Source organism: Dermatophagoides pteronyssinus, unplaced genomic scaffold, assembly GCF_027571235.1.
Source record: "Dermatophagoides pteronyssinus isolate colony J.1.1.1.1 unplaced genomic scaffold, Derpt_VIB-CSIC_2022.12 sq0008, whole genome shotgun sequence".
Lineage (NCBI taxonomy): Eukaryota > Metazoa > Arthropoda > Arachnida > Sarcoptiformes > Pyroglyphidae > Dermatophagoides > Dermatophagoides pteronyssinus.
In genome coordinates, this window is record NW_027461532.1 from 2,304,113 (window position 1) to 2,315,869 (window position 11,757).

At 29.1% G+C, this 11,757-nt stretch overlaps 2 protein-coding genes across 2 annotated transcripts; one reads left to right on the plus strand and one right to left on the minus strand.

Moving 5' to 3' along the window:
* Positions 1-9,784: 9,784 nt before the first annotated feature.
* On the minus strand, positions 9,785-10,485 carry LOC142645263 (uncharacterized). Its single transcript, XM_075821141.1, has one exon. It carries the CDS (start codon positions 10,452-10,454, stop codon positions 9,882-9,884), a length of 573 nt encoding a protein of 190 aa, XP_075677256.1. The 5' UTR covers positions 10,455-10,485; the 3' UTR covers positions 9,785-9,881.
* Positions 10,486-10,489: 4 nt separating this feature from the next.
* On the plus strand, positions 10,490-11,710 carry LOC113794567 (putative inactive tRNA-specific adenosine deaminase-like protein 3). The gene is made up of 3 exons (XM_027344684.2): positions 10,490-10,659; positions 10,715-11,069; positions 11,143-11,710. Exons 1-3 carry the CDS (start codon positions 10,563-10,565, stop codon positions 11,705-11,707), a joined length of 1,017 nt encoding a protein of 338 aa, XP_027200485.2. The 5' UTR covers positions 10,490-10,562; the 3' UTR covers positions 11,708-11,710.
* Positions 11,711-11,757: the final 47 nt, after the last annotated feature.

Sequence of the window (11,757 nt, forward strand, 5' to 3'; positions counted from 1 at the left end):
AAGCAAGCATCAGTAGTGAACTGAGGGCAACCAAGGAAGATTCATCCATTCATGATAAATTATTAGAAATCACATAGCCATGATTTGAGCGATAATCTGGAAAATAAAGCAAACAAATCGGAGAATTTTAATCTATCCTTGGCCAATAATCTTAATTATTTTATTCACTGATTAACTTGTTTACTTTTTGTTTATGAATTTAAAAAATGATCTTTATGCCACCTTAGTCGGCTAAATTTATCTTTCTTTTCTCTTTTATTTCGCATTTTTTTGTAAATAAAAATATTTTTAACCAGAATATTTCATGATTTTTTGCCCAAAAATATTCAGTCTTTTTCCAGAATATTTCATGGATTTTTCCAAGAAATATTAGGTCTTTTTCCAGAACATTTCATGGATTTTTCCAAGAAATATTAGGTCTTTTCCAGAATATTTCATGATTTTTTGGCCACAAATATTTGAGTTTTTTGCCTCAATATTTCATGGATTTTGCCCAGAAATACAAAAAAAGAAAAAAAACGTAACATTTTGTGGATGACGTTAAAACCCAAAAATGTTATGGATTTTGCCGTATATTTTACGACTTTATTTTTCTGTGTGCATTATTTGTTCAAATGAAGAATCGGGAATGACGGATTTTTATGACGGATATTATCGGGGGGAGGAAGGGTTATTGGAAATTTTGTTTTTGTTTTCGTTATGGTCAAATTTCAACAAAAAAAAACATTTTTTTCAATTAGTTTTTCATCGTTTGTTTCAAATTCAATCATTAAAGAATTAATTATACAATCCTGTTATGTTTTTTTTTGTTTGTTTTCATTTTTCCATTATTCATTCATTCATTTTTGTCTATTCAAAAAGTTGCCTTGGCATTTTTTCTTCCAAAAAAAATTGCTGCCAACAACAAATGTAATGGACATAACCATTCCCAAGTATTATTCGTGGCCTGCACTTAATGCACAAACACACATAAGCATTTCAAACAGTGAAAATAAAACATCCCTAGCATCGTGAACATACATAAAGACACACTGGCACACAAACAGCAACAGCATTCCATAGTTGGAGGCTTGAATTTATTCCGACAACTTCCAAAAACACACACACACACACACACACACATGATATGTAATGTAAAAAAATGGCGCCATTCATTTTATTTCATTCCATTTGGATAGAGGAAAAAAATCCTGAACTGAACTGAATTGAACTGAAGAAACTGGCTCCACACACACATATATGGTTTGAAAGTTTCTTCTTTTTCAGTTTTTTTTCCTTTAGTTTCTTTTTTTTTCTCCAACTTGATTCAAGTGTTTTTTTTTGCTTTTTCAATGTGTGCAACGAATCCATCGCCACCACCACCATCATCATCATCATCATGATCAACCATCTCACTGTATAACAGAAAATAATATTCAAGTGGATTCCCAAAATGAGGTCAACATTCATTCTATATGAAGAAGAAGAAGAAGAAGAAAAAAGAAAAAGAAAAAAATTATAGATTTTTTCCACTATAAATATACAGTGTGTGTTTGACAACAACAACAACAAAAAGTTTACAGTTATTTTACCTATTTTTTTTTGGAATTTCACACATAATACGATGGATATTACACACAAAGCATGTAATTCAGTATTTATTTAAACACCCTGTATTTTATTTTTTTTCAAAAATTCAATAAAGTTTGAAATTTTAAAATCTGGAATTTTCCTTTTTTTTCGATTATTATTGCTGTTTGTTTGTTTGTTTGTTTCTTCTGATTATCCCCAAACAATATCATCACAATAATGATCATCATCATCATCAATCTTGGAATCATTTAACTTGGCAAAAAAAAAAAAAATGAAATCAAATTACCTGGAATTTTAATCAATCATCATCATCATCATCGTCGAATTGAGGTCAAACGGATATTATCACATCGTTTTTTTTTCAATCTCCCCCTTTTTTTTGTATCGTCTCTTTCCCCCTCCTCTCCTCTCCTTCTTCTCCTTCTTCTTCTTCTTTTCCATCCAACAACAGCCAATTAAATTGCACCGAACGAAGGAATCATCATTAGCTTCGAGCATCAATTTTATAATGATAAACAATCATTAGTTATTCATTTATTCAATCAGTGGAGAAAGAAACTTAAAAAAAAATAACGGTTACAGTAAATTTAACAACAACAACAACATTATATAACCGTTATATATTTTTGGAAACCTGAATCAAAAAAGAAAAAAAAATACCTGGTTCCCATTTTTTCACCAGGTTAAAATTAAAACAAAACTACTACTACTACTACTACTACTACTGCCATGATTGATTTCTTTCTCGTTCCCATCATCATCATTTAGTGTTTATTATTCCAAGTTTTCCGCTTTCGATCATCATCGAATCAACAGACGAATGAGGGTTATAAAAGAGTAATATGTTGATGGGAATTTCTACTAAAGTTGTTTGTACAAGAATATATTATGTATAAAAAACCTGAACACCCTGTATGCACATACATAGATTATTATTATATAATCAAAAGCAACAGGTAAAAAAATTTGAACATTTAACCTAATTTCTTTCAGGTTCATCTTGATCATCGGTGTAGACATTCTATTTTTATGCATTTAACCCTGTTGTCGTTGCTGCTGCTTCAGCTAACTGAATGTTCTTGTTCTTTTTTTTTACCAATTTTGATTCCGAAATATTCAGAAATGAAAGAAAATTTATTTGAAGAAAAAAAAGCAAAAACAAAAATTCTCCGCAACAGGAAAATTGAATTTTTGTTGAAAAAAAATTGAGAAATTTTCCCAGAAATTTCTCAACAATTTTATCGATAGAATCGTAAAATATTTCTTTGTTTACGCAATTTTTAATTTCATTTGAAACAAACTAAACAAACGAATAAATGAATTTTCAAGTTTCTCAACAAAAGTTCTCTTGAAAATTTGATAAAAAAGATTCTCTTATATTCGAAAATATCCTATGAAATTATTGTGTGTGTGTGTGTGTATGTGTGTCGATCATCATCATCATCATTTTAAAAAACTTTTCACCAAAACTTATTGTCGTTGACCTCAATTCTTACCACTTTTATTCGCTGTTTTTCCTCCATTTGCACTTTTGATTTGCTTATTTTTTCCTTTGGATTCCTCCCTTGCCAACCACCACTACCTGAATACATTCCTCAAACAGGTAAAAGGAAAAAAAATTAATTTTAACGACAGAAAATAATTTTTCTCGAATTTCTCTCCACTATATTTTGTTGGGTAACAATTTTGTTTTTCTTTGAATAAAATATTCTTATGACATTACGAAACCAAAAAGTAAGAAGAAAAAGTTCAATAAATAAATCGATCGATTGGAAAAAAAACTGAATCTTTTCGATCAACATCCTCTCCGCCCACAACTCGAAACAATGGATTTTTAAAAGGAAAAAATTGAATTCATTTTTCCTTTTAAATAATTTCCTTGCTCCATTCTCTCTCTCTCTCTCTCTCTCTCTCTCTCTCTCTCTCTCTCTCTCTCTCTCTCTCTCTCTCTCTCTCTCTCTCTCTCTCTCTCTCTTTCATCTTTACTTCAACCGTAATAATGTGGCCATAATAATCATATCGAATCAAAAATTCATTTCCAAAATTGAATTAAATGTTTTTTCATTTTCTTGTTGTTGCTGCTTTTGTTTTGAATGTTATATCAACCGTGTTGTTTCGCGGTTGTTTTTTCGATTCAAAATTAAAGGTAAAAAATTGAAATTCATAAGCATAACAAAAACAACTGAATGAAAATTTTCAACAACAAAAAAAAGTGAAAACAGAAATCCATGTAGCGATCCATGATTGGAGGAATTTTCAAGCAAAAAAAAGTTTAATCTTTATTGGAATTGAAACAGCGAAAAAGAAAATATTTCCTTTCATTCTCTCACACTTCTGGAACATTGAACAAAAATATGTGAGAAACAAGCACAGAGAGAATTAAGTTTATTCTCTCGCTTTCTAGGTTTTTCATTGTTAAAAATATTTTTACGACATTTTTTTTTTTGCCAGAAAAATCCATTTGAAACCATAATGAACCAAACGGTTATCGAAAATGAATTGTCAACCAGCATCGAATAAAATCACGGGAAACATTTTTCATTTCATTTTATCGACAATCATCATCAAGATTCACACACTTTGCACTCATTATTCAACACGACAGATGTTTTCTTTTGGCAGCGAAAAATTCCCAAAAAAAAAAATCTTTTTGGTACAAGTTCAAGGGACCAGTTGCTATTACTAACACGACCACCACCACTACAACCATACCCATCATCCAATCATTATAATAATAACCGTCAATTCGGAACCTATTGTGTTGATGGTATGTCGTTATAATATTCTCACTAATTTTTGTTTTTGATCCATTAAACAAAATTTAGATATGTGGCATGTGTTTTTGGAACAAACATCGTCGTTTTGGTTTTTTGGTCGAAGGACAAATTTCCTACCTTTCCTACTTTTGATTCAAATTCCCTGCCACATTCTGATTGTCATCTGTTTCACAGAGATTTTTTTTGATGAATTTTACCATCATCATCATTGCAATGCTACCGTTCAATAATATTCACATAAAACACACATCTGATTTGTTTGAGAATGCAGTAAGATTTAAGTCCCGCGGGACAAATACAATTATCTCAATTGAAGAGAGAGAAAGAGAGAATTATAATACAATAGAAAAAGAAGAATAATAACCGAGAAAAAAAACCCGAGAGAAAGAAATTTGACCTTTTTTTTCCATCAGTATCCACCAAATCAATTTCCATAATTCAGTGTTTTTCATCCTGTTCATTCAACGCTGTATGTTTTCTTTTCCCCACCATCACCACCACACCACCACTGTTATTTATAAAAATATCGGTAGCATTAGCCACCACTATTACACAAATACACACACACACACCGAGATGAACATTTTTTTTGAAACTTGTTGATCCACGACCTGACAAACAATCGGAACGGAAAGGAAAAATAAAAAGAAAAAAAGAAAAAGAAATCAGATTGAAAAGAATGAGAAAGTTGTTCGTTTGTTTGAATGAGAATGACAAACAGCAGTAGTGTGAGAGAAGAAAAATTTTACCTGCAAAGCAAAAAAAAAAAAAGAATTATTTTCTACTAAAGTACCATCAATTCAATTTGAATTGAATTCATGGTGTGGTTCATATGTACTTTTCTTCGATGTCTATCTTTAGTGTGTATGAATTTTTTTCAACCATTGTTCTGGCTATGTGAATGAATATAAAAGGAAAATTCATTGATTTCAAAAATGAAATGAACTAAAAAAAATTCAAATCGAAACTGAATTTAAATTCAAACTTAGCCAAAGTGAAAGAGGAAAAAAGAGGATCAAATTCAAATTCATTCATTCATTCTTTTCTTACCTTATGTTTGTCATTTTGATCAGTCTTCTTTCGTTTCGTTTCGTTTTTCATCAATCTTTGTTTGAAAAGGTTCAACGAAAAAAAAATAGTTCACATAAGGATCGAACATTGTCATCATTTTTTCCCCGTCTTCTTCTTCATAATATGTTTCAACAACAACAACGGTCTGGACAGGATGAATTTATTTTTTTTCTTATTCAAGCAAAATCTTTTGTTCTCATCATGAATATATGATGGGTGAGAGAAAATTTGTTTCAAGAAGAAAATTCTTATCAATAGAAAATATGGACCGTTTTTTTTTGCATTGATTGAATCTTGAAAAGAAAATAACCAGGAACCTTGAACGAACAATGGAACACTGAAAATCTGTGATAGAATCATGTTTTTCTTTTCTTTTCCAACTAATCTAATCACAACGAAATTCCGGAAAAATTTTCGGGGGGTTCATTTGAAAGAAATAAATATGAAACGAACAAACGAAAATTATCTCTTGTCTGTGTCTATGTTCCATTATGATCATTGATTATGTCCAAAAAAAATGTTCCAAAGGGTCATCATCATTCTGCAGAATTAGTTTGATAAACGAAGAAAAAATGACCACCATAACCGTATGTCACCGCGGTATGCTGTACACACCGTAACAAACCATAATTGTTATTCGTTTTTTTTACCTGATTTTTTATTTAGATAAATACACACCCCATATAGATCGTCCAACAAACAACCATACATACAGGACACACATAATAATCATACAATACATTATTTTGTAGACAACAACATTGTATTGATCAGGGGTAAATAGCAACGGAACGTAAACTGTGAAATATAAAATGTAAAATATAAATGTAAAATAAATCACATTCACAGGTCTTTGAACTTCAGAAGAGCAAAAAAAAAAAAAAAAAATTTCTGGATGATAATAAATGAAACAAATACACACAAGAGACAACATAACTTGCTTATAACCATATCTCTATTTGGTGAGAAACAATATTTGATGATGATGATGACTGACTGACTGAATAACTTTTCATATAGTGTAATTCCAAACAAAGTTTCTTCATCTTTCTCTATATTTAAAAGAATAATCATCATTTTTTTTTGGGGGGATGGAATAGAATTATCATTGAGAAATGTTCACAAAAAAAAATTTTCTCTTTACATTTCCATTCTGATCATATGACAATATTTGATTGTGAAACATCATCATTTGGAAAGATAAAAATTTTTATGAACATTGAAGAAGAAGAAGAAGAACGAAATAAAAAAATTCGTTGACTGACCTCAAATATTTACTTTTGAATATGATGATGATCATGATTGATTTTAGCTTATATCACTTTTTTTTTGCTTTTTGTTGCTATTTTTTTTTGTTCTTTGATAGAAAACTTTTTTCTCTCTTGATAAAGATTCGATTGGTTCTTGTTTCTTGATGTAGATTTCCAAATGTGAAAACGAAAATTCTCAAATTTCAAATAGTATTCAAACATCGAAAGAATATTTCCTAAAAAATCGAACAAAATTACATTCGAATCAAGTGATGGGCGACTTTCGAACGGAAAGATTCAATTGTCCGATTCGATAGGATTCGAATCAACAATCGATTGTTGTTTTGATTCGAAAATGGTTTACAATTTCATCGGAATTTTCAACAACAAAAAAAACTTTTTAATTTTGTATTCAAATTCCATTAAAATTATTAAAAAAAATGAAACTGATTTTTTTCCATTGAAACTAGGAAGCGAAATAATTTTTTTTCTCGACTACAGTTACAATAATCATCTCTTTGACATTCCATCATCATCATTAACATGGTAACCACCATCATCATTAGTTAATGTATTTAATTTCAATTTCTAAGCCCTGGTTTGATTCGGTTTTCTGTTGTTGTTGTCGCTGTTTTCTATCATCATCATCATCATCATCATCATAAAACCGTTATGTGCATATTCCGTTTCGAAGCAAAAAAAAAGAAGAAAAAAATCAATCAAAGTAGATTTTTTTTTCTCTGATTGAATTCATTCTATATTATCACTATGGTGATGATTATGTGAGAAAGAGAGAGAGAGAGATCAACATGTTGACATATGCTTTTTTCTATGCTATGTTTGTTTGATTGATTCAGCTTTCTTTCCTCTCTCTCTCACACACACATCAATCGATTGCGATATGGATTCAACTAACTAACTTAATGACTAAATGAAATGAAATGAAGGCATCTAATTTCCTTGATGATCTTGTAATCATTAATGTGATGATCGGTTTTTGTTTTACCGCTTGCTAACAATTGATTACCGTTGTTGTTGTTTTGTTTTTTGTATAAAGTTGATTGATTTTCGGTAAACACTGAAAAAAACATACAAACAAAATTGAAACCGAATCTCAATCAAAATGAATTTCCGAACAACAACAACAAACAAAATGAAATTTTTCCATTCGAGAATTCTTCAATCTCTCAATATTTATCAATTTTTTTGAACTTTAGAATCAAAAATTGTTTTAGTTATTTATTGATGTTATCAACAATATCGATTATCGTAGAAAATTTCATTAACAAAACAAAAAATTATCAATTCAATTCGTGTTTGCGAATCTTCATTCTTTTCAAATTTCTCGGATTTCTTCCATTTTTCAACATATCTTTTTTTCCGTACATTCATTTTGTTTGTTCTTTGCACATGATTTGATTTGATTTCATCAAATCAAATCAATCATGATAAACACAATAATAATATTATCGACGACGACGACGAAAAAAAAAATTGCACGAATATAAGAACACGAATGTGATTTCTGCATTTGAAATACGAAAAACAAAACAGAAATCTGAATATCATTGATTTAGCCAGTAAACAAAACAAAAAAAAATGTTTATTAAGAATCATGTGATTTGTTTGTTTGATTCAATTAGAAAATTGACATAAAATTATCAAGTTTTTGGATAATTTTTTTCCATTCATTCATTCATTCGATTGATTGATTGATTGATATGAATCGAATCTATATTCGAATCAAATGTGATCATATTTTCTTCTTTTTCTTTTTTGCTTTGCTTAAATGAATGAATGAATAACGATGATGATGAATTTGTTTTTTTGGGAAGCAAAAAAAATTTGATATAGAAAATTGAATAACAAAATGATCTGTTGCAATGATTCAAATTCGACTTTGTATTCAATTTCAATTTCAATTTCATACACAAAATTCATCTCGAATTTTTTTTCTTATCTTTCTTCTGCTTCTTATCATCATCATTTTCCAATTTCTTCTTTCAATCGACTGACAAATACTAAATTGAAATAGGATAAACTAAACTAAATTCTCCAAACAAATTTGTTGTTGTTGTTGTTGTTGTTGTTGTTGAAAAGGGGAAAAACAAATCAAAAATCATGGAAAACAAATAGAAGCTGGGCAAAATCTAGGTTAAATAATCGTTATGATGATTTTATTTTTCTATGGCGGTATGGTTGTTTGTGCCACCACCATCATCATTATCAAATTATAAAAACACCTTTATTCATTCAACAACAACAACAAAAAAACATTCAAATAAAACAAGGGCGCCAACGATTTTTTTTTTTTCCATAATGTTTGTGGATCATCATCGTTTTTTATGATCAGGAAATCCGCCGTATTAAATTATTTGGTTTTTTTGTGGCTGGAAATAATTATGGAAAAATAGATTCCAGCTTGATCTAGATTATCATCATCATCGGGAAATTGGTTGTTAACAATTATAAAAAACAACCATAATTGTCAACACCCTCCCTCTCTCTGGTGTATTTTATTTTCCTGGTTTTTTTCATTCGATGACCATATTTTTTGTCGTTGATTATTTTCAAGTGAACATCATTTGCAATTTGTTGGGTAAAAAAAAAATCCAAATCATAAAAACAAAGAAGGGGTCGAAGAACTTTTTTTCATTCGAAATTTTTTTTCAACTTTTCATCAGAATTTCCATTTTTTTTTCGAAATTTGTATGAAAAGTTTGTATGAAAAACAACAACAACAACAAAAATTTAAATATCCGGAATTATATTGATTGAAATATACCGATAATTGATTTAATTATCATCGTAGACACCGACATACACACACACACACACATGGACAATACCAATGAATATAAAAACAACAACGACAATAAATTTATATACAGGATGATCATGGACATTGGCCTCTGTCATTTATCAATCGGTTGGATTGTTGTTGTTCATTTTTTCGCTGTTCAATTCCAATCAAAAAATTTGATCATCCTTTTTTCAACGAATACGTAACATGATACCAATGATATTATCACCATTGTGAATTATTCTATCAAACAAGCCAAGGTTCTACAAGGAAAAAACAATTGGAAAATAATAGAGAAAAATATTAATAAGTTGAAATTGTAATTAGATATTTTTATTTAAAACATTATTGATGATGATGACATGATATAAACATAGATGATAATAATAATAATGATTATTATTATTATTATGATTTCAATGATAATCGTTGATTACGAGCAACAAATCCCGAATGAATACATGATGGATACATGATAAGCACATAAGATTCGATTACATCTCTATTTAATAATCGTAAATGACGATTACTTGATACAAACATCCATTCACTACTAATTAATTTTGGTGCATTTTCCATTATTATTGTTGTACGTTGATTAACAATAAAAATTTCATTGAATAATAGTAACAGGTAAAAATATTCATCAACACCTGTATGTAGAATGAATGATGAAAATTGATCCATTCGTAAAATATATGCATTCGAATCTCCGGTTAGATTGAATGGTGAACTAATTGAAATACCACGATCAATAATTTTTCGAAATTTGATATCCATTATGTGTCGTAATATTTCTTTTCGATATTCTTCACATTGTTCATTCAAACAATGTACAGATATTTGACAAATTTTTTTAATCGTTTTATTTTCTATTTCATTAATTGATTCTTTTTCTCGATTTATATACATTATTAATTCACATAATTTATTAATTACATTAAAATAAGAATTATAATCGAACGGAAATTCTAAATCCATTTTGTTTTCATATGCATATAAGAAATATTTTCGAGTCTAATAATCGATACTATCGATACTACTGGTTTAAACACTGACGCAATATCGAATTTCTTTGAGTGAGTGAAAATGTTCTGTCGTCTGAAAAAATCATCTGTCAAACAGAAAATGTTTCATTCTGAACCGATTCTTTCGGATATTTACAACGATGATGCCATTTCAACAGGTATTTTTTTTAAATTAGATTTTAATTACTTTTAATTAATTTAATATTACTATAGTCAAGGTATTGGTATTACAGCTATCGGACAAGACTAAAATTGACTATATAATGAAATTTTTATCGGCAAAACTTCCAATGACTAAAATATCATTGGATCATTTGAAACGAATCAATTCAAAAAAAGGAAATTTCCAGATAATAGTCTCTAAGATACGAGAATCATCTTGCGAAATGGATGTTGACCTTATACAGAAAACAATCGACGAAATGGATTACGATTTACGTGAATTCTTACATGGATTTGATCCCGATAATCTTTGTATACGAGAAGTAGCAGCATCAAGCCCTTTAACTCGTAATCAATTCGAACGACTATCATCATTATGGCCTATTAATTTTTTTGAAGATAAATAGTAATTCATAATTTAATATAAATTTTTATTCTTTTGAAATTTGAAACTTTTTTTTATATAACTATTTTTTTAGTATAGCTAAATGCCTTGATGGAAGTATATTTTCACCCAATTATTGGAAACGAATTCACGAATTAATGATGGAAACGTTAAATATGTTGAACAATGATTCATCACGTATGTCGGCCATAATAGTCAAGGATGATTGCAAACGAATTGTAACTAAAACCATTTCAAGGATCGATCAACATCCATTAGATCATGCAGTGATTAATGCCGTAACGAATGTTTCCGAAATACATAGACAAGTCAAAAAACGATTATTAGAGGATCCAGATTCATTTCAATGTGATAATAATATTAATCATTATAAGGATGATTATCTTTGTACCAATTATGATTGTTTTCTAAGCCAAGAACCATGTATAATGTGTGCTATGGCATTGACGCATTCAAGAATTCGTCGTGTATTTTTCTATGATTCAAAAACATTATCATCGACAACAATTGTAAATAAATGTCATGATCAGCCATATACTGTTGAAAAAATGCATACAAGTCCATTTCTGAATCATCGTTATGAAGTATGGAAACTTTCCAAACCGGAAATATTTTCAAATAAAAAACTACGAACATAAAAATTTTCTGTTGTTGTTTCAATAATTTTTTATTTATTTATTTAATTGAG

Coding starts and splice junctions, on each gene's coding strand:
- LOC142645263 (XM_075821141.1), bottom strand. CDS start 10,454: ATGGATTTAGAATTTCCGTTCGATTATAATTCTTATTTTAATGTAATT.
- LOC113794567 (XM_027344684.2), top strand. CDS start 10,563: ATGTTCTGTCGTCTGAAAAAATCATCTGTCAAACAGAAAATGTTTCAT. Junction 10,660..10,714: donor CGATGATGCCATTTCAACAG/GTATTTTTTTTA, acceptor ATATTACTATAG/TCAAGGTATTGGTATTACAG. Junction 11,070..11,142: donor AATTTTTTTGAAGATAAATA/GTAATTCATAAT, acceptor CTATTTTTTTAG/TATAGCTAAATGCCTTGATG.